Genomic DNA, 24111 nt, shown 5'->3' on the forward strand with positions numbered 1-24111 from the left:
AAAGACATGGGATTTAAAACAACAAAAAAAAAGTAACAGGTTTTAGTGAAGATATAAGAAACCGAAACTCTCATATCTTACTAGTAGAAATATAAAACGGTGCATCAACTTTGGAACAGTTTGGCACTTCTTCCACTAAGTCAATCACAGAAGTAAAATTCAGTAATTTTTCACCCTGTTATACAGCCAAGAAAAATGAAAACACAGTTCCACACCAAAATTCCATACTAAAATCCTAATAAAATATTGTTTATAAAAATTAAAAAGTAGAAAAGACTGAGATGTCAACTAAGACATAAATGGATAAACACATGGTAAATAAGAATTAAGTGTCACTCAGATTTAAGAAGGTAGAAAATGCTAACAGATTCTATAACAGGAATGAACCTGGAGAGTACTGCACTAAGTGAAATACCCAGTTACAACAGTAAAAAAACTATAATCTGTGATTTCATTTATATAAAATATATTAAGTAATAAAACTTGCAGAAAAAGAAGGAGAATGGTGATCATTAAGGATGTATAAGAAAAGGGTTTATTGTTAGGAGATATTGAGCTTTTTTATTGGAGATTGCTGCATAATAATATGACTACACTTATCAGTATGTGTAATGGGTTAGAAATGAGTTGTCTTCCAAAAGGTGTGACCTAATATGTGAATTAATCCACTGTTGGATTAACTGGGTTTTAACTGTAGGCAGGTAGGGTGTAGCTGGAGAAGTAGCTTCTGCCTCATCTCAGGCTCACAACTATGGAGTCCGCCAACCGGGGACTCTACATCTTAAACTATGAGCCAAAATATACTTTTCCTTCTCCAATTGTTCTTGTCAGATCTTTTGGTTACAGTAAAGGAAAAGTTGACTAAAACAGCAGTGAACTGTACATTTATAAATGTATTCTGAGATTTCTTTTGCAGTGCTAGAGATCAAACCTATAGCCTCACACATGTCAAGAAAGTACTCTACCACTGAAGAACTCTACACTTTCAGAATAATCAGTTATGGTGGTAATTTTATAGAAGATTTTATTACAGTTTTTAAAAAGGAACATTATCTTGTAATAATCAAAATTCAACTTGGGTAGTCATAGTTTTGTTTTTTTAACTAGGAACCTACGGAGTTACCACTTCCCTATCCTTTATTTTTATTTTATATTTGCTCAGGACATATCTAAATTGCTGAGGCTGGCTTTGAACCTATATTCCTCCTGCCTAGCCTCCGCACTGCTGGGATTACAGGCCATTATGTAGAGCTGCTCTGTTTTTAAAAGACAAAAAAAAAAAAAAAAAAAAGAGAGCTGGGAACATAGCTCAGCTGGTAATGCACAAGGCCCTGGGTTCAATTCCTCCCCACTCCAGCCCCCACAAAACACACCAAAAAACAAAACAAAACAACAATAACAACAAAATCAAAAAAACTCTTTGGTATTTTTCATAATATCCTGAAAATCACAACCACTGGGTCAGGAGTGTCCTGTTTTTCTTTTGCAAGCAGAGCAATAAACCAATCTTTTCTTTCTTCTCAAAGCTGTATCTTCCTTGTTGGATTGCCATAGGGGACAAGGTAGACTGGGACAAAGGACAGTCAGTGCAGATAATAAATTAATGACTAGGTCAGGAAGCTGAAGACTGATTCAAAGAGAAATAAAATGCTACTATCTCCAGATCACTTCCTCCAACCTTGGCCAAGGTCACCTATCTTTAGGGAATTGTTCCTCCCAGAAAAAACCTGCTAATGAATTTCCTCTGGCCAGATCTCTTCCTGCCCTTTTACCCGCTAAGTAGGCAGGGTGGGAGAAACCTAAAGTCTTTTAAAAGGGGCAAGTCACCCCCATTCCCTATGTATGGTATGAGTCTCTATTTTATCTTTTAAATAAAACTTTTTACTCTTGCCTCAACATTTCTTGGATGTTCAGTCTTCACCACCAGGGAAATGGGGACAGATCCTGAATTTCAAGACCAATTTCCGAGGACTGAGCTTTAGGGAAAAAAATTAGTTTCCTGGGTAACAGCAGCTTTAGGGAAAAAAATTAGTTTCCTGGGTAACAGCAGCCTACCCTTCACCCTTCTTGGGTAGGCCTGACTCTCCAAGGAACTCTACTTCCATGCTCATAATGCAAAATAGCCGATCAACTTGCTGAGAGTCATACTGGAGAGTTAGGAGAAAGGTGTGTCTGCCTTGGGTAGAGCTACTCCTATGAGTAAAGGGAGGGACTGTAGGACTGTCCTAATAGGTGCTGAAACTCCTTTTGCTTTGGGGAACTCCCACCTCTTCTCCCTGCATAGTACAGGTGGCTCCCATCATGGTCTACTTTGAGGGGAAAAAAAAAAAAAAAAACAACTGAATAAGTCATGACACTTATGGCCATCTGCATGATCCCTGCCCTATGTAAGCCTTGTCTGGGTTTCCTGATGGAAACAGGAGTTTGTATTACTTTTCCCTCTTTTGGTAGGAACACCTTGGAAAGGAGCCCATATTTTCCACAGAAATGTGATATGGGGAAATTTAATAGTGGTTCACTTCATGCTTTATGTATAGCTCTTGCTGCTCTGTCACTGCAACTTATTTTTAAAATGGTGTTACTTTTTCTTCCTCTCCCCCTTCTCCTACCTAATCTCAGGGAAACAGGATTACATTTCTTCCCTACTTTAATCAGATTTTTCTATTACCAAGTACTCACCCACCATAGGAACAAAGTAAACAGACTTTGGGTATGGTCAGGAGATCTCAGAAATGACTCTCTCTCAACAACTGATTACAATTCCAGCAGAGAACACATGGAAAGTAGCATTTTGAATCATCTCTAAAAATAGCTCCATTTCTCTGCAGATAGGCAGAATCACAGCCTTTGGGACCGAAGTTCCTCTATTTTTCCTTTGCTGGCAAAGCAATAAACCTTCCTTCTCCCTTTTCTCAAAAAACAAAAAACAAAAATAAAAACAAAAAAACTCATGTTCTTAGGAAGCACATGGATATTGTAGTAAAAATATGTAGGTTAAAAGGCACAGGCTTCTATCACATTCTCCAAATGTTAGAAAAATCTTATGGAGATACAGTGCAGAAGCCAGGGAGCTGAAGCACAGAAACCCTTTTTATTCTAATTGTAGAGAATCAGATGTGTCTGTGTTACTATTACTGTCCTTGATGGAGTCTGCCTGCAAACGGGATATTCTGTCAAGGTATAGATAGGTAACAGCGGACATGCTTGAAAACAAGGTGTCTGCTGTCCTTGGGAGGACTTGCCTGCAAATGGGATGTTCTGCCAAGTGGGTTAGGAGGGTGCTAAGAAAAATTTTATTAACTGTTCTTAACAAGAGCAAAGCTAGGCATGTTTCAGGCCGAGAGTAGATTAGCCATGAGAATCGGGTCACTTCTGATTAGAAAGTAAAACTTCTGTATGCTATGTTTAATTAGCTAAAAGACCTGATTTATTGCTGTTGGAAGGCTGCCTTCTTTGTTCACAATACTATAAAAAGATTGCTTGTATACAACAAAGGGCTTCTTTTTTTGCTGCTGCTTTGCTTGCTCTGCTTCTTCTTTCTTTCTCAAGCTGACCTGCGAGTGAATTACTGCAACACTAATTTTAAAAAATTAAAAGCCTTACAATGCTCTGGTCCCAAGGCAGGTATATTTTCTTTAATTGTAGTCCCTCTGATTCAGAGGATCTAATTTCATTCCCTACTTTATCTGAATAATGTTAAACCACAAATTTCTCTATTTCTTATATGTTTAATATCTTCCAAATTAGGATTTAGTTACACTGAGATACCTGTCTGGGATATAGCAAGTTTTCTCCAATAACAGTATTCTGTTTGTAATGTTTGTTTAATATTTATGTGAAAGGACAGATGAGTAACTGCAGCTAATGCCTTAGCTAAATAAAGGAAAGGGCTTTTATGCAGGGAAAAGACTGCTACAGAAGTTAGGGGATTAAACAAATAATTAAATAATTTAATTATAATATGGAACCAGTTTCCCCATTGCTACAGAAAAAAGTGAAAAGAAGCTGGGCACCATTGCACACCTGCAGCTCAGGAGGCTGAGACAGGAGGATCGCGAGTTCAAAGTCAGCCTCAGCAAAAGCTAGGTGCTAAGCAACTCAGGGAGCCCTGTCTCATGGGTTGGGATGTGGCTCAGTGTATAAGTGCCCCTGGGTTCAATCCTAGATAACAAAATAAATAAATAATGATAAAATAAAATAAAAACTCAAAGTTTCATAATAGTGAAACTGGAAGTTCTATTGTGTGCTCATGATTTTTACATACCTAAACAAATTTTCATAGTACACACAGAAGAAAATATGTGTGACTGGATATGCTTACACACCTATGCTATCTCTATCTTGAGGGATGAGAGAGGCATCACATCTCAAGTAAGGAAAACGCGGAGATCAAATTTTGGCTTTAAATTACATTTTATACAAGAAGAAATCAGTGCTTGGGAAAATGGCTAATTCAGATGTGTCGTTGGAAACAGACTCATCTGTTGGTTAAGAAATAGAAAACCATTTAATGATAGCAATGACATTAAATTTGGTTGAATCCAAGAGGGGAAAAAATGTGTCCAGAGAAAATAAATTTGTTTCAAACTGTTAATGTTTTGGCAAGAACAACTGCTCAAAGAGCTGATTACTGTGGGAGCAATACCACACTTAAAAAGAAGTACATTGGAAATAGTACACATATATATAATTAATGCTACTAAAATACACACTTACATTATGTACAATAATATTACCTCATGTGACATAAAGTAAATCATATAATGTACATACGAATCTATCGCCACAATAAAAGAAAATAATAAAAACAGGGCATATGATTCAGAGTGATTCTCCTTGGCCCATGACATTAATAATGCTGCTGAGAAGTCATGCTGACCCAAGAGTTAAGTTTAAAGCATTTGAATAATGGGGCTCTGGAATACTGTGAATAGAACAACTTTTGATGAAAATATTTTCAAAGAAGTTGAGAAAACACTTGCATGGGTTCTCTGTTGTCCAGCCAGAAGTCTACAAACAAGGTAGAGGAGAATGTGGCTATGGAGTTGTTAATCAAGATCTCTGGAGACTAATCAGGAAGCAGGTCTGATTTTATTGCGTAGTTATCATGGTATATAATTCAGGCAGTAGCTAAGGAGATTATAGGCAGCCACCAATACAATTTCTGGCCAACAGTCCTTGCAGTGACCAGTCGAGGAGTGGGCCATGGATCAAGCTCAAGAACTGCAACACATGGCCTCACGTCCAGGGCTGTGCCTAAAGAATAAACTATTTGCAGTTCACACACCTGCGTGCGGGGGGAATGGTTTCCCGCTCAGACACCCATAATGTATGTCATGTATGCAATACTCCAAACACTTGTCCCCACAAACACTAATTTAGTATACCCTAAATGGAATCTGCTAAAACTTTAGGTGACAAACCTGTGAAAGATGTTTAAAGCCATGGTATTATTTACTTATCAGCAGATATTCTATAAAATATCAGATGCTACCAAAGCAGCAGTATCAATGGTTTACTTGGCTCACTTAACAAATCTTGTTTTGTGAATTCTATTCCAAAAATAATATGGATATCTTGGCTTGTTTATCATATGGAAAAGATATTTAGCAATGGTAAATTTATTATTATTTTTTTCCGATTAACAACCACTGTTAAAATCTGAGTGTTTGGTTAAACTGTGGCTGTAGACTTGATATTGCATAACAAATTCAGCTAAAAATCAAAAGGTAAAACAATACTGACATATGCAATATAATACAGTAATTTACACAAATAAGATGTTGCTTGATTCACAAGTATTTACATATATACACCCCCACTGCTGTGAAGTTAAAGCATGAAGACTGATTTCTATACAGTTTATAGAATGCATATTTTCCCCACTAAAACACAGGGCCCTTAGCATTTACATACCTCTACAAATGTGCAAAGAACATCTCCATATTTGAAAATACAGTGAACTATGAAACTGAGTTTTCATTTAGCTTAAAATCTGAACTAAATACAATCACATGACAAAATCCCAAAATACTGAGGAAAGACGCAAAGAGACCAGCATTAACAAAGGAATACTTGCCACTAACTTTATAAGAATAAACATACATTATGAGTTTTAACTCAACAAAATGTTGGGCAGAGGATGCAGCTCAGTGGTAGGCCAATTGTCTAGCATGTGTGAATCCATGATTTAATACTCAACTCCACATACAAATAATAAATAAAATAAAGGTCCATTGACAAGTACAACTAAAAAGATTATTCCTCAGCAAGGCAGGGTGGCACATGCCTACAATCCCAGCAGTCTGGGAGGATGAGGTGGGAGGATCACAAGTTCAAAGCCAGCCTCAGCAACAGCACAGCCCTAAGCAGCTCAGTGAGACCCTGTTTTTGAATAAAACACAAAACAGGGCTGGGAATGTTGCTCAGTGACTGAGTGCTCCTGAGTTCAAACCCTATAACTCCCCCCCAAAAGTTTATCCTCATATTCCAAAAAGCATACATTATGAAAAACCAATACTAAGTACAGTCTAAATTCTGCTCATAAAAATATGTAGAAATTAATTTTCCCTTGCTAAGTAAGTATCTACAAGATAATCTTGATTTTGCTTAAAATACTGGCCATTCATACAGAAAGTTCTTAAATACCTATCACTGAAGAATTTTACTACAGTAACTCGTAAAACCTGAGGAAAGATGAAACTTGAATAAATTAGTGGATTTGATGGCAGAAATATATCAATTTAAGTTTACTATGTTTACAACATTGTTATCTGAAAAACACACTTCTGAGTGAGAGGACATCAAACTAACAAAGTATTTTCATAGAGTTCAATGATGAGACTTGGTATTTTAATTTTTCTGTAATTTTGTAATTATTTCAATACAATAACACATGGATTGCTGATCAGAACATTTAAAACACAAATGTTATCAGGAACATTAAATATTGCATAAAAAAAAGAAGACAACTGGGCTGGGGTTGTGGCTTAGCGACTGAGTGCTTAGCTCGCATGTCTGAGGCACTAGGTTCAATCCTCAGCACCACATAAAAATAAACAAACAAAATAAAGGTATCTGATCATCTACAACTAAAAAAATAAAAAATTAAAAAAAATAGAAGCCAACTTTAAAAAAGAAAAAGTCTTGAAAATAATAAAATAAAGTGGTTACACATACACAAAATCAACCAAGAGATCACCCAAAGAAACTAAAAAAAGAATAAAGAGAAGCAAAGAATAAAAAAATTAGCTTGAGTTAATTTAACACTTCATTAAACAGCATATAAAAATCTCAAAAATATAAAGAAAGCAATGAGAAAATGAACAACGCAAAATATAAATCTCTCAAACTGAAGAAATCAATTGTTCAACTGGAAAATCCACAGAGATCCCATATATAAGACAATTAAAAAACTTCCAAAGTACACCATCACAAGATTCTATAACTCAAGGATTAATTGAAAATCAAACTTACTGGTAAGTTTTACATGGTAAAAGAACTTGTTTGCATTTCGGCTAATATCTTAAAAAAATTAAAAACCTTTTATTTTATATACTTTTTTTTTTTTTTTTTTGAGAACAAGCTTCAGCAAAATTACTCAATAAAGTCTCAAGATTAAGAGCACATTGAAGGGGCTGGGGATGTGGCTCAAGCAGGAGCGCACCCGTCTGGCATGCGCGCGGCCTGGGTTCGATCCTCAGCACCACATACAAACAAAGATGTTGTGTCCGAGGATAACTAAAAAATAAATATTAAAAAATTCTCTCTCTCTCTCTCTCCCCCCACCTCTCTCTTAAAAAAAAAAAAAAAAAAAAGAGCACATTGAAATAAAACCCCAAAATATTGAGGAAAGAAGCAAAAAGACGAGCATTAAGAGAAGGATTCTTGCAACTGACTTTATATGAATACGAACTCTGAATAATACTGTAGCAGAGAAGTAGAAAGTTCCAGAATGATAGCTGTACCAAAGAAATGACCAGAATGGGTCATGAATGAGCAAAATATTCCAAGAAATTATGAAATAACAGGTATCACCTTGTAGAAATTGTTTTAAGAAGTTATGGATGAAATTGGGAAGAGGTAGTAATAATAACTACAGACAATCAAGGAAAGGGTCAATTTTAAAATCAAATTAGAAGTAAATAAGAAAATTGTATTTCATAGTTTTAAAAATGTGAACAATGAAAACACTAAGCAAAAGTGAGATAGATGAGAGCAAGATTGTATGAATTCATAAGAAACACACCTTTACCTACATATAAATAAGTCAGTACAAAATATTCAAATATGACACACAAAATAATAGTTTGGGTATATGCACTAATAAAAGTGAAGTTTTTAAAAATTGTTTTTGAAATCATAATGGAGGATCAGAATGTCTAAAGACAAAGATTACTCTTCATTCTGAATGTTGAAGAACCCCAATTTTCTAAACTGCATTTAATATTACCTTGCTAAAAATATCAAATATTTTCCCTATTTGTAGAAAAAATTTCACCATATTTGTATGGAAGACTCATGATCAATATGATGCACTGTTCCACAAAGTATATCTGAACAGACTTTATTACCATTCCATGTTTGTTTATTGTTCACTGATCAGACTTTCTTAAGAGGAGGGAGTTAGACAATTTACTAACCTGGTGGCATCAGTTTCATAAGTACTCTTGCACCATCTCTAAGAAGAGGCATATTCAGGCTGCAACCTAAGTCTGCAACTTGCCAAAGAAAAGATATGTATCTGGGATGCAGTGACATTATCTAGAACATAGAATATATAAAACACTAACTTGTAAATTACGCCCAGGAAGGTTTTTATTAGCAAAAATTATCTATTCACTATCCCCAAAATGTGTTTTCAACTGATCAATCACTCTTTGCATATATATATACATACACACACACATCATATATACTTCCTGAAAAGATGTGCCTTCTTTCATCTTTTCACTTTTATAAATACACTTATTTTAATATTTTAAGATGCAAAATAGCACATCATTTACTGTTTCACAAAGCTTTGAGTAATTTCTTTTGTGACAGTCTATTCTATATTACAAACTATACCTTTACAAGGTATTCAGATGCTATTTAAACAGAACATACTTTGTCCTTCAGGAATTATATTTCTAATTCCAAGTTTTACAGATCCAAATCTTAACATATATGTGGTTAGAGTAATTGAAATTTTAATCAATACTTAAAAGAATGGAGGAGAGGAAAGTTAAGAAAGGCAAGAGCTGTTTTGTTTTTCTCCCAATTTATTGTTATGTAATCCTACATTGCATATAACACAACAATATAATTTGGCCAATGGGGTTAATTTTTAAGATGTAAAATACAATTATTAAGAGTCTGATAAAAATAGTAGATCACACAGTTCATGAACACAATTTCTATAAAAAAAAAGTAAAAATATAGTAGTATTTTCTGGGCTGGGGTTATGGCTCAGCAGTAGACCACTCGCCTCGCACACACGAGACCCTGGGTTCGATCCTCGGCATCACAAAAAATAAATAAGGAAATAAAGGTATTGTGTCCAACTACAACTATAAATAAATATTCCAGTTATATATTTAATAGTGTAATCAAATTATAATAGCTAATTTGAGGTATGTCATTTTATAAATTCCAACAATTTAGGAGTCCACTCATGAGTTAATAGCTAACTGTACACTTATTTGATACTTTTGACTAATCTATAAAACTATAAGCTTCTTAGAAACATGCCACACATTTGTTCATATTTCCCCCAAAAGAGTATGATTCCTTTTATTCAGTTGTTACTCACCACCCCAGGCAAACAATTTTCTACTTCTGGATTGGGACTATTACTGTAGTGATTACAATGATTTCCAGGGGATCCAGTTGAAGAATCAGAAGAGCTATCAGGACTTGATGGTATGTTCGAGTTTAATTGTGTAAGTTTGGCTGTAATTAGCTAAAAATGGTAATTACATAGTAGTAAAAATGAGAGAAAATACTTTACAACACTTAGAATCTAGAACTAAAAAAGACTACCCTTTAAAAATAATCTTTAATGATTTGAGGCTTTTCATTTCTTAAAAATAAAAAAAAACCCACAAAAACCAAACCAAACCAAACCAAACCAAACATAAAAACCAATTTAAAAAGTACTATGTTGGGGCTGGGGTTATGGCTCAGCAGTACAATGTTTGCCTACCATATGCAAGACACTGGTTTCAATCCTCAGCACCATAAAAAAATAAATAAATAATAAAGGTATTTTGTCCAACTACTATTGAGAGCCACAGCCAAAGGGGCCCTAGCAAACTTCCAGCTGCCAGCTGATGATTGGCTCACAGCAGCCCCAGCAACTTCTAGCTGCCAACTGATTGGCTCTTCTGCGGTGATGCTCAATGAGCTGTTTCCCCGCCCTTTCAGACCATTGGAGCTACTAATCGGGGGACTTTTTTGGCTCCGCCCACGCAACCCAGCCAATAGGCCTCAAGAGCAGGAGGAGTGAGGGAGGTTGAGAGACTTGTGGGAAGCCAGTGGTGGCAGTTGGGCTCTGAGGGATTTTCCTGAGGAGCTGTGTGGTGTGGTGTGTGTGTTCTAAAAATAGTTTGTTTCTTTTGACAAGTGGCTCCTGAATTGTACCCAGCCAGACTGTGGCATTTCTCCTAGCTGTCTCCTTGCAAAATTCCTCATTGGCAACCTTCCATAACAGGTACTGTCCTCCATTTAGCACAGCTTTACACATATTAGCCCAATCTGCTGGTGTAGTGTTCAAGTTGGTAATGGATTCGACCAAGCTTACAGTGAAGGGTGCTTGAGGACCATAGGTTGTTACAGCCTCTTTTAGCTGCTTCACTTTTTTGAAATTTAAAGCATGGTGAATTTGCTGCCCTCCTGCCTGCTCAAATACAGGGCATGTTAATATCTGAGATCCTGTCTCAGGATCCCAACTATCAACTGCGGGGGTTGGGAGCCTCCCAGCATAGAGAGATGGCACTGTTGGTTGGACACTTACGCCCTCTAGTGATAGAAAGGTGTTAGCAGCAGTCTCCTGTTGTAACTTTTCCCCTGATGGCTTTTTCTGCTTTAAACTTTCTTCTTCTGTCTGACTAGCTTGAGAGACCTTCTCTTTTACTTCAATCTTTTCCTCTGTCTGATTAACTTGAGAGACCTTCTCTTTTACTTGAATCAATATGTCTTCTCCTTTCTCTACCATTGTCTGAACTGAAGGCTTTGGACTAAGCAAACAAGATACAAATGTCCACAATGGCAATGTGCCAAAGGGCAGAGTCCCTGGGCTTTTCTTTTCTATTCTTTTTAAATCTTCACCATGATGGTTCCATTGTGATATATTTAACAACTCCTCCTTAAAAAGCCATGGGCTACATTTTTGTATCAACATATGCCCTGATTGCTCTTAATTTTACTGGTATGCCTCCTTCCTCTAACAACTTACTTAATACTCTTTCAGTTTGTTTTTTCACTAATTTCTGATCCCATATTTCTACTATAATACAACCCAACAAGATGACGCCAAACAAAGCAGAGACCGAATGAAACAAAAATGGAACAACACAAAATCATTATATTAGCCTTTCTATCCTCCTGAAATGTCCATCCGTCCTTTCTCCCTATCTGTTCCTCAGACGCAAATAGTTTTTCCTCATATGTGAGCGATTTTTCTTCTGTCTCACTCATCTCCAGGGACAGGCAACTTAAAAGCTAAACAAAACAAAAGAAGAATCTTAAAATGGATACCCATCCTCTTGCCCTGTCCTCAGGGGCAAAAAGTTTACCTTATCACTTACCCTCAGTCGTTCCCCGGGCCACCAAATGCCACAGTCTGGCTGGGCACAATTCAGGAGCCACTTGTCAAAAGAAACAAACTATTTTTAGAACACACACACCATACCACACAGCTCCTCAGGAAAAACCCTCAGAGCCCAACTGCCACCACTGGCTTCCCACAAGCCTCTCAATCTCCCTGGCTCCCTGTTGGGAAATTGAACCCCGGTCTCCTGCGTGATAGGTGGTGATACTCAAGTAAAAGAGAAGGTCTCTTGAGCTAGTCAGACAGAGGAAAAAATTCAAGTAAAAGAGAAGGTTTCTCAAGTTAATCAGACAGAGGAAAACATTCAAATAAAAGAGAAGGTCTCTCGAGCTAGTCAGACAGAAGAAGAAAGTTTAAAGCAGAAAAAGCCATCAGGGGAAAAGTTACATCAGGAGACTGCTGCTAACACCTTTCTATCACTAGAGGGCGTAAGTGTCCAACCAACAGTGCCATCTCCCTATGCTGGGAGGCTCCCAACCCCCGCAGTTGATAGTTGGGATCCTGAAACAGGATCTCAGATATTAACATGCCCTGTATTTGAGCAGGCAGGAGGGCAGCAAATTCACCATGCTTTAAATTTCAAAAAAGTGAAGCAGCTAAAAGAGGCTGTAACAACCTATGGTCCTCAAGCACCCTTCACTGTAAGCTTGGTCGAATCCATTACCAACTTGAACACTACACCAGCAGATTGGGCTAATATGTGTAAAGCTGTGCTAAATGGAGGACAGTACCTGTTATGGAAGGTTGCCAATGAGGAATTTTGCAAGGAGACAGCTAGGAGAAATGCCACAGTCTGGCTGGGTACAATTCAGGAGCCACTTGTCAAAAGAAACAAACTATTTTTAGAACACACACACCACACCACACAGCTCCTCAGGAAAATCCCTCAGAGCCCAACTGCCACCACTGGCTTCCCACAAGTCTCTCAACCTCCCTCACTCCTCCTGCTCTTGAGGCCTATTGGCTGGGTTGTGTGGGCGGAGCCAAAAAAGTCCCCCGATTAGTAGCTCCAATGGTCTGAAAGGGCGGGGAAACAGCTCATTGAGCATCACCGCAGAAGAGCCAATCAGTTGGCAGCTAGAAGTTGCTGGGGCTGCTGTGAGCCAATCATCAGCTGGCAGCTGGAAGTTTGCTAGGGCCCCTTCGGCTGTGGCTCTCAACAAACTACAACTAAAAAAAATAAATAAATAAAAAATAAAAATGGTACTATTTAACATAACTCCCTGGATAATCCTCCCTTAACATCCTTGAAGGATTGATTCTTGTTCCTCAAATTATGGTATCACGTTTCATAAATGCTAGTTCCCTATATATTTCAATTCATCTCTAATAAATTTCTTCCAATATCTTATACAAAGTAAATGATATGTAAGTTTTTATACCATTTAGGGAATGACAAAAAAGTTTGTACATATTCTGTTCAAAATAGATGCCAATTTTTCTTAATTACTTTCATTTATTATTGGATAAATCTGCAAAGATTCAACCCATGTATATGGGAGGAGACTATACTTCTACTGGAAGTTCTGAGACATCTACCTTATTTGAAGTTATGCATAGATATCAATACAGAGACATGCAAATAACAGTTAAATGTGACACTTTTACTGATAATAAAAAATTTTGGGTGAACATTTGAAAAGTTTATGTACTTACTGATTTATCTTTTAAGTTTAATTGTCCAATTAGCTTTCTGTCATCTTCAGAATCTATTAGCTCACCACCCACAAAGAGTTCAATTTTTGTATGGGCTACATTGGCCTTAATACGATTGAGAATACATCGTCGTACTGAACCAACTGTTTCATTCGTATGAGACAGTATATCCAAATCATCAACTTGTCTGCCTTGGTTTGGAAATCGAACTATGAGAGAGAGATGTTTACCACGAAATGCTCTAGAAAAAGAAAACAAGCAAAAAATTGAAAAATGAAGCATTTAGCTGACTGCCAAAAAAATAAAGCTGAGACTTTAGTATTTTCTTATTTAGTACGAGAATGGATGTTCAATAATTTATTTTAGAATATTGATACTAATGTTAGTTTTTGTTAAGCTGTACATGTAAACTATCATATACTATATTGCAAATCTTTTCTCTATAGATAAGAATAAAATATTTCTAACTTGTAACACAAAATTCGTTATTTTTGACCTACAAAAACTCAAATCATTAAAGATTATTTTTAAAGGTGAAAATACAAGCTGCCTTATCCAAAAGAGCAGACTCCAGAGGGTCACAGAATGGGGCTTTTAATATTTTTATTTTTTAATATCTGCACATACATAATGATGTATCTGGGACCCGAATCTAACCGCATAATTCATTTAGGTTTCATAGAACTTATTTACAAATATTTTAATGTAGTATTTTTAGTGTATCTGTGTTTTTTGACCTCTTATATATAAATTCATATATAATTTTCTTCTTATGCACATGTCACAGTCAAAAAGTTTTGGATTTTGAAGCACTCTGAATTTTGGGTTTGGTACTCAATCTATGTCAACAAAAAAGTTAAAATGCATGTTTTCATTAAACAGGTCTTAAAAAATTCCATCACATTATAAGTATAATCCCTTCTAACTAGTAATTATACAAAATTTAAAAATAACATTCAAAAAGCAATCTTCCCTTTTTCATATGTTAAATGTGCTCAAAACTAGAAAGGCTTAATTATTAAGAAATTTGCTTAATGAAAATGTATAATATAAATTTATATCACATAGCACAGCAGTTGTACTTCTTCAATTTATGATGTCAAAAATACAACTATCAATATCAAATTTACTTTACAGAATTTTTTCCTTTTGGTACTTGGTGACTGAACCTAGGGGTACTTTAATTACTTGAGCTGCATCCCTACCCGTTTGAGATAGTTTTGAACTTGTGATCCTCCTGTATTAGCCTCTAGAGTTGCAAGGATTACAGGCATGTGCCACTAAACCCATCAGAAATTAACTTTTAAACTTAAATAAATTTCAACAAAGATAATTTAAACTACTGTTTGTATTATCTGCTGCATAAGTAGCTCTTAATAATTTCTCCTACTTTCCTTTCTTTTTTTGTTGTACAGGAGATTGAATTCAGAGCCTTACGTATGCTAGGCAAGCATTCAACCCATCAGCTATATCTTAGCCTTTTCTCACTTTTATTTTGAGACTGACTTTTTAAGTTGCCCATGCTGGCCTTGAACTTGCCATCCTCTTGCCTCATTTTCTAGATAGCTGGGATTACAAGTTAAATTTGACCACACCTGACAAAAATTTAATTTTCACAGTGTCAATGTAAAAATAAAACAAATTGAAAAATTAATGACATACTGAATGGATTACAAGAATGTGAAAAAATAAAGAGAAAACTAATAAATAATAATGCTTGTCCAAATTATACATAAAAATAAAAGCAGACCATTTTGACACGCATGGCTAAAGAAAATACATGCAAAATGTAAATTTGTCTTAAGAATGTTTTAAAAAACATTAAAATCTAAAAATGAAAAATTCATTTTCTTATTAATTAATATATTATTGCATTTCTAAGTAAAGTCTAAGAAAAATATAAAACAATTGGAAATTAGCAATAGACCAGTTTCTCACAAACCTTGACATAGGTAGAATCATTCTTTCCCCATGATAATCGCTGTCACATTCATTTATGTATTCCCTTAGAACAGTTAATACTCGAACCATTCGGATGGCTTCCTGTCTTGTACAAGTAATACTGTCTTTGTCACCATCCAAAACACATAATGTATCATATGAGGCTTTCAATCGATCAAAACAAGATTGAATGAAGTCTTCATGTATAACCACCTTTAAATAATGAGCCAAATAAAGATAGTTCAAGTTGCTCACAACATAATCTAATTAAAGACAGTGAAATTTTAATATAAAGATAACTCTCAACTGTGATCATTTCTAACTATAATGAAATCCAAGATTCCTAAAAAAAAAACCCCTCAATAATATTAAAAATAACCAATTATTTTCTAAACTAAACAAAACAAACCCCAAAGCCCATCTGAGTCCAGATGCAAATTTAAATTTTGGCAGTTTCAACATATTACAACTAATAATACATTCAAACAATTCTAATCATCTAAGATTAATAATGATAACACTATCTTTTATTGGCACTGTACAGGAAAAAATTTGGGTTATATATACTTGGCAACTTAGTTAAAGTTGGCAACAAGTTAAAGAGGTTAACACACTAACTACATAATTATTTTAACATAATAGCAGTGAAGGTTTTACTTTATTTCTCACCTGATTGACCTGTAATCTGGGGCCAAGGTTTGTGTATATCTCTTTAAGAAGATCTATAGCTCTGTTGGCAATGTCATCATTACTCTGAATTACAACCTAATTCCAAAAAAAGATTATAGCATTAAAACTATTGAGATATTTTAATTTGGCACTTACATTTAAATCACACTCAATTATTATAAATATAACCTTCAATAATTTAAGGATACTGATTTTAAACAAACTAAATTTAAAGTAATGTAAAATTAAGTTTCCTGAATAATAAAGAAAACAAAAAAACACAAAGTACTTTGAGCAACACCACTTGGCAATTTGTTTACCAACTTGTGAAGTTTATAAGTGGTAATACAAATAAAAATGTTTAAGAAATTTTGTTTAACATAAAACACTATTAAACTACTTTGCAACTTTAAACTATGTTTTGAACCCTTGGTATTTTTCAAGAATGATCTAGTAAGAATTTGATAAGGGTAAAATGGGAAATTAAGGGAAAAAAGCAATTTAAATAGACAATTTTTAAAAACTTTTACTAACTTGTTATCATTTTTTCATAGTTATTTTCAAGTTAAAACAACTTGAAAATGGAACATGATAAAAAATATCTTAGTCTAGCTAAAGTTCGCTTATAGAACACATAAATTCCCAAAGTCATGTCAGCTAAAATAAAACAGATTCGATGTTAAGAGAAGACAATGAGAAAATACATCCATGTATTTATTCTATCAAAGTGAGAAAGTTAATTTTAAGTAGCATATAATATTTATTCTGTAGCTTTTTAAATAAATCTAGTTAAATTGTCAATAAATATCTTTAAACACTTCCTAATAATAGTCATCTCATCTATTTGTTTACTGTGGCATTAAATAAAGTTTAAAAACTTTAAGATGTATTTATCATATTAAATAAAAGTAGGAGAGACAATTTTTCATTGGGGAAGATAAAAGATGGTTACTGTGGCATTAAATGAATTTTAAAATCTTTAAGATGTATTTATCATATTAAATAAAAGTAGGAGAGATATTTTTTCATTGGGGAAGATAAAAGATGATTCTAAAGTGAACAGAAGGATCCTAAGTGGTTAACAGAAGAAAGAACAAAGAAAAAAAAAGTGGGCAGGGATATGCATGACAAATAGTAGGTACATAACAAGAAGCTAAAGATAAATAACTGCATCCTTCTTGAATTTCTCTGTAAGCATCAAAACCACATAAAGACATGTAATAAAAATGAGATTCTGTGACTAAAAAAAAAACTACTTTGAGTACAATGTTTACAAACAAAAGTTATTATTTTTTACTTACCCTCCAAAGGTAGTCCAATCCTATTAATTCTAAGTCATCCATCATATAGGTTCTTCTTTTTGCTACTAGTTTCCCTTCTCGACAATTAACTGCTTTGAAGAATCTTTCAAAACACTTTATTCCATTTTCCGTTAATAGAGAAGGGTCAAGCTGAAGTATATTGCTTTCAAAAAAGTCCTTATTAATATCAGGATCTAGGTCTGGTTCATCCCCCATTAACTTGGAATACCACTTAAAACAGGCTTCACGATCACTAAGATAAACTGCATTCTGTGCTAAGCACTTCCATATTTGCTTTGCCTGGGGAGCACAGAGCCACAGCTGGCCATCCTTTAATAAAAATCTTGGAAAAACATAAACAAGCTGATTAGGATTCACAAAACTTTACCTTCAAAAGCATGTTATTCTTATATGCATAAAATAACATACATCAAATTTTAACCACATCATAAAAAGTAATAATTCTTGGGGCTGGAGTCATGGCTCAGTGGTACAGTGCTTGTCTACTATGTATGAGGAACTGAGTTCAATTCTCAGCCCTACAGATAAACAAATAAAATAAATAAAGGTCCATCAATAACTACTCTCTCTCTGTCTCTCTCTCTCTCTATATATATATGTATATATATTTTTTAAGAGAGAGTGAGAGAGAGAATTTTAAATATTTATTTTTTAGTTACACAACATCTTTGTTTGTATTTGGTGCTGAGGATCGAACAGGGCCACACACATGCAAATTTTGGGTCCCTAATTAGAGTGTTCTAAATCTGAAAGGGGCCTCTAGCTCTTAGTTCTACTTTATTTCTCCAACCTAGTTTGCAAGCTAAGATGCAAAGGGAAAAATATGAAAAATCACTTATAGAAAGAAACTTTAAATTCAGACAGATGAAATGGGTAGTTTCAATATGACATACCAGATGCATTTCAAACATATATTCTCCCCAACCTGATTACCAGTTTTCTTATTAATCAAATTAAAATAATGCCTCGTTCACAAGGTTGCCATGGTGTTTAAAGCAACTAGCACAAAGACAGACCTCTTAGGTTTTTTCTCTTTAAAATATTGTACTAAACTAAAAAGAATGGGAATTATGGAAGATCTTCGGTTTCTAAGTTTTACTAACAAGAATAGATAAATTCTAATTCTTTTTTTGTTTGCTTGTTTCAATAAACTTAAGGGAAACAATACATTGTCATCAAAAACAATGGATCAGTAGCTGGGGATGTAGGTCAGTAACAGAGCACTTGTGTAGCATGTGTAAAGCCCTGGGTTCAATTCCCAATACTTAAAAAACAAATAAACAAATAAAAAAAACCCATATAAACAATGAATCACTTTGGGAGATATTTTCAATATGGAGAAGCAAGCCTTTTTTCCCTAAGTTGTTAATAAAAAAAGAAATTTCAATATCAGAAGAAAATGACATCGGATTTTATCTCAAATTGAAATAACATATCTGTCAACCTGGCAGAACATAATATTCTTTAAAGTAGCCAATGTCATTCTTAATAAAAAAAAATAGGTTACATGGTCAAATAAATATTTGTTCATAAATTATAACCTGATTCATGAAGAAAAAGAAACAGCTTAAAGAAAAATTCCCCAGAATTAATATATATAAAAATAAAAGGCTTTATCAAAGATTAATAGTTTGGGCAATTTTCTTTAGCACACTTATGGTTCAAATACAGTCTGTTTTGTTCTGGTAACTGCATTCCTAAGAAATCTTCATCATTCAAGGCAAACACACACATGCAAACCATGCCAGTAAAATTTAAGGATCACTGAGCAAATTCTGCTTGGATTATATTTAGCTTTCACTTAAAACATAGATAAGCCTTACATATATCATGTTACTGTATACAGCTTTCAAACTGCCTTTTTTAGTCATTGATAGAATATATAACATTGAGGTGCACACATTAGCTATCGATAGCAAGCATTAACTAATTATTTTATCTATTTTAATATATGTAAATATACTAAGAATAAATGTGCCAGGTGAGGTGGAGCAGCCTGCAATCCCAGTGGCTTGGGAGGCTGAGGCAGGAAGATCATGAGTTCAAAGCCAGCCTCAGCAAAAGTGAGGCGTTATAAGCACTCAGTGTTACCCTGTCTCTAAATAAAATACAAAATAGGGCTGGGGATATGGCTCAGTGGTCAAGTGCCCCTGAGTTCAACCCTCAGTACAAAAAAAAAAAAAAAAAAAAAAAGAAAGAATAAACATGAGTCTCACACAACTAAATACAAGCAACATATAAAAATTTTAAATATATCTTCCAAAATTCCTAAAACAACAACAACAAAAAGAGATAAATTCAACCAGATAATTTATACAAATACATAGAAAAATACAAATTTTTCATACAAACACACAGAAAAACTGTATGTAAACATTTTGATGTGAATAAACATTCCCTTTCAGGGTGAATAGCCACTAATAAAGATTTAAGTCAACTGCATTGTATATCTGTGCCTTAAAGAGAACATTACTAATTCCTTGAAAACAAACCTAAGGAAGTTAAGCCTTTCTTGGACTTCTTGAACATGACTGTATCTACTGCCAAGTCTCACAGTTTGTGGGTCATAGTTTTCATGGTCTGCAAATAGACAAAAATATGAATTATTTGATATGTTTATGTACATCTAGTTAACTTTAGCCAGAAAAATGTCAATAATTACTTATGCTCAGAAAGTATGTAATAGGGAAATCTACATATAGTCAATATATTCAATTTTTATCCTCAAAAAGATAATATAATCTTCTAAATGTTTGTTACAAAAGTCTATGGTTTCACTTCAATGAATTTTTTTATTGAATTAAAATCTATCATTTATCTTATTTATTTTTTGTTCTTATTAGTTATACATGTCAGAAGTATTTTGACATATTTCCCTTTAGGTGTATAACTTCTCATTCTTCTGATTGAATATGATGAGGAATTGCACAATTGTATATTCATCTATGCATATAGTAGAATTTACTATCTTTCCTATTCCAATTTCTGTTTTCTTCCCTTGGCTAATTTTTGAAGTTATTCAACAATGAAGCTCAATTTAGCAGGCTTAGATATAGATTAAAAATTTTCCTTTTGAGCTTGGCAGCAGTGGTCTGTGATCCTAGCAGTTCAGGAGGCTGCTGCAGGAGGATCTAGAGTTCAAAGCCAGCCTCATAAACATAGAGTAATAAGCAACTCAGTGAGACCCTGTCTCTAATTAAATACAAAATAGGACTGGGGATGTGGCTCAGTGGTCCAGTGCCCCTGAGTTCAAACCCTGGTACTCTGGTACAAAAAAAAAAAGCAAATCTGTTTTTGAAGTGTTGAATCCGTTAGTGTTTCATCTCATAGTGGGTAGGAAAAGTCCTGTTTTTTGATTTTAAAAATCCAGAGGAAAAAAATTAAAAGCAATTACTGTCATTAAAGTAGTGGACAGTTAATTGTTTTGTAGATGTGTGTGACATGCTTTATTAAAAAACAGGTAGAACAGAACTAAAAGATCTACCCCAACACAAAATTTTGTTTTAAAAGACTTTTATTCCCAAACTATGAAGCAAGGGTGAAAGAATAAAAATCATGTAACTCCTCTTCAGTAATAGATTCTGATACTTATATTACGGAACCTGGTATTATCTCCATCCTGAACCAAAGAATCATGTGTTGAATACCTTCTGAAATTGGTGAAAGTACCCAAGCTTTCAAAATGCCCAACTTTTTGGTATGTGGAAATCCTGACTTGCAATAAAAGTGGAATAGCATATTTAGTATATTTTTTCGTGCTCCTGGATTTGATGAAGAAAGAAGTCCCAAATATTTCAACTCACTGCTTCTTACTTCCACATACATAAGAATATGCCAAAAAAACTAAAAACTTCACTGTATACTTCCATAAAATTCATCAATTGCACAAAATCTCAGGACCTCAAGAGGTTTTGAGACAATAATAAAATTTTGTTGTAAGTTTTCTGTTTTTCTCAGAGAAATAATCTTGAAAACATCTGGACAAACTTTAAACTGGAACACATTAGCTGCTTTTCATTCTTTTTGAGGAGTTTATATAAAAGTCCCCCAACTGTGATTACTGTGTTTCTGAAGAAGGAAATGTGAAAGAGATGTGAATAACTTTATATTTTTATATAACTTCAAACTTGTAAGACAAAAATAATAAAAGTATTTTTATTCAGATCCATTTATATTTATCTACTCACTAATCCTCCTACCTACCTCTTATATTACTTACTAATCTTTAGTATTAGGAATAAGAACAGGAGTGCTCTACATAGAATAACATTCCCAGCCCTTTTGAAGAGAATGGCCTTGAATTTGTGATCCTCCTGCTCAACCTCCTGATCAGTAAGGCATGCACGTGTCATGGTTAGTCTGACAATTTAAAAAAATTAAATCATTTATCTAATGCCACACAACTACCATGTTTCCCTCATTAAATAGTGGATTGCATTAGATTTAGAAATACATTTTTTTAAGATACATTTTTTTTAAAGTTGTCAATGGATCTTTCTTTATATGTGGTGCTGAGGATTGAACCCAAGGCTTCATACATGCCAGCAAGTGTTCTACCACAGAGCCACGACTCCAGTCCCTGAAATACATTTTTAAAAATGATAATTCCACTGACTGGGTAGCTAAAGAAGGAAGATTTCAGGTTTGTGGTTAACCAAAGGTGGGGGAAAAAAATTAAAAAGTCAGAATGTCAGTTTGTTTCATCAAATATGCATGACTTGATATCAAATATTTAGGGTGTAACTGTAACTTCATTAAATGGGCTGGGTGCCGTGACACACGCCTATAATCCCTGCATCTTGGGAGGTTGAAGCAGGAGGACCATAAGTTCAAAGGCAGCCTCAGCAAGAAGTCCGGTGTTAAGCAACTCAGTGAGAACCTGTCTCTAAATACAATACAAAATAGGGCTGGGATGTGGCTCAGTGGTCCAGCGCCCCTGAGTTCAATGCCTGATATCTCGAAAAAGAAAAAAACAAAAAAACCTTCATTAAAAGAGACAGAGGATCATATGAGGTTAAAATGCACATATGCCGATTATCCAGACTGCCTTATCAGCAAATGGTCTTTATTTACTGATGATATCATTCAAAGTATAGACGAAATGAAAAAAAAAATTATCATTGGAGTTAATATATAGCAGGCTCTACTTCTTTCTTTATTGGCATCTTAAGGGTTTTTTATCTTCCAGAAAGCATGAGTTTATAAAGAACTAAGAAGTAAAACACCTGGTGACAAAAATTGTCCTGATTATGTATAGACTTTTAAAATATAACCAACAGACCATAGTATTTACATAGCTTTATATTGTATTAGATATTATAAATAAACTAAAGATGATTTAAAGTAGGATGTGTGTCGGTAAGCTGCAAATTCGGTTATTTTGTATAAGAAACTGAGTATTCAGAATTTTGTTATTGGTAGTGGGTAAAGGCACCAAGTTATTCAGATACCAGACAACTGTACAATTATAAAAACCAACTCATATCTGTTTTTCTCCTTTATAAATAGACATGTTGACATTTGAGCTAATATTAGAATAAAACAAAAAAAAATTGGGAAATCTATGTTGATTCTCCAATTAATTTCATCTTATCATACATACCTCTAGCATATAGTTCTATGTGCTTCATGTAAGCTGCAAGATTCTCTGCTACTAAAGTAACTAAGGCATGATTGTGCTGAAGTTGGCTGATTAAATCATGGCGATAAAAAACATGAGGACTTCGCTGAGTTTGACTGAAATGAGAAGAACTCAACAGTATAATTAGGCAAATAAAAATTGTGGAAATGGAGTTTTCAAAGTAAATTCTACTTACCACATGAATATTATATTTATAATACAATATGGTCAATACCTTCTCTTTGATAATAAAACATAATGTTAGCAAGAATAATAAAAAAAAAAAACTATTTTAAGGGCCTGGATTGTGGCTCTGTGATGGAGTACGTGCCTAACATGTGTGAAACCCTGGGTTCAATTCTCAGCACTGCAAATAAATAAAAATAAAGACCTTCCTCCCCAAACTGAATTTTGATATTTTTATTCTACTTGACAGTAATTACTCAGTAATATTCAATTTACTGTTGTTCAAGCAAATGTGTTATGTGAACAAGATTATCAAGGAGTCAGGGATTTAGTTCAATGCTATAATGCTTGCCTATCATGCACAGAGCTCTGGGTGTCATTCTTAGTACCACATACACATAAAACAAAAATGAATAATAGCCATTAAATGTGCATTATGAAAAATATTTGGTATTCAAACAGTTTTGACTGTGGATGCTACAAGAAAAATTCTTTTCTATTTTGTCATTTCCAATTAAACCAATCAACTCCTCACAATTATTACTATTTTACTAGTGATGAAGCCACTTGAAAGAGTATCATTACTGTACAATAAGAGTATCATTACTGTACAATAAATGTTTGATAAATACAAAAACAAATAAAAAAACAGAGCATATAGGGTGGGTGAAATATAACCAAAATATGTCCTTCCTAAATAAACACCGTATTTTCTATAGTAATTATCTCCATGAAATTTTCTTATTTTTATCAAATATTATCATAAAATTTTTTCTTTAAATTCAAACAGAAACTCTATTTAAAGACATAATCATATCAATTTAGAACTCAAGAGAATCTTGGCAATCATGTAATTACCTTAAACAGAAGAAAATGTTTTTACAAGATTAAAGAATCTGATATAC

General features: G+C 34.2%; 1 protein-coding gene across 13 annotated transcripts in view; it reads right to left on the minus strand.

Annotated features, from left to right (window-relative positions):
* Positions 1-24111, minus strand: part of LOC144372005 (ubiquitin carboxyl-terminal hydrolase 9X-like) — a 123721-nt gene that overhangs the window by 51956 nt on the left and 47654 nt on the right. For 10 of the 13 annotated variants that reach the window (XM_078035404.1, XM_078035402.1, XM_078035400.1 and 7 more), the window contains 8 exons: positions 23003-23151; positions 19893-19980; positions 17380-17722; positions 16079-16174; positions 15411-15622; positions 13469-13709; positions 9794-9943; positions 8643-8763 (listed from right to left, as the gene is read on the minus strand). In XM_078035404.1, the coding sequence (XP_077891530.1) occupies positions 8643-8763; positions 9794-9943; positions 13469-13709; positions 15411-15622; positions 16079-16174; positions 17380-17722; positions 19893-19980; positions 23003-23151 (1400 nt within the window). The remainder of the gene's footprint in view (positions 1-8642; positions 8764-9793; positions 9944-13468; positions 13710-15410; positions 15623-16078; positions 16175-17379; positions 17723-19892; positions 19981-23002; positions 23152-24111) is intronic. The other 3 variants (XM_078035405.1, XM_078035407.1, XM_078035410.1) reach the window with 2 other exon arrangements.

Source organism: Ictidomys tridecemlineatus, chromosome Y, assembly GCF_052094955.1.
Source record: "Ictidomys tridecemlineatus isolate mIctTri1 chromosome Y, mIctTri1.hap1, whole genome shotgun sequence".
NCBI lineage: Eukaryota > Metazoa > Chordata > Mammalia > Rodentia > Sciuridae > Ictidomys > Ictidomys tridecemlineatus.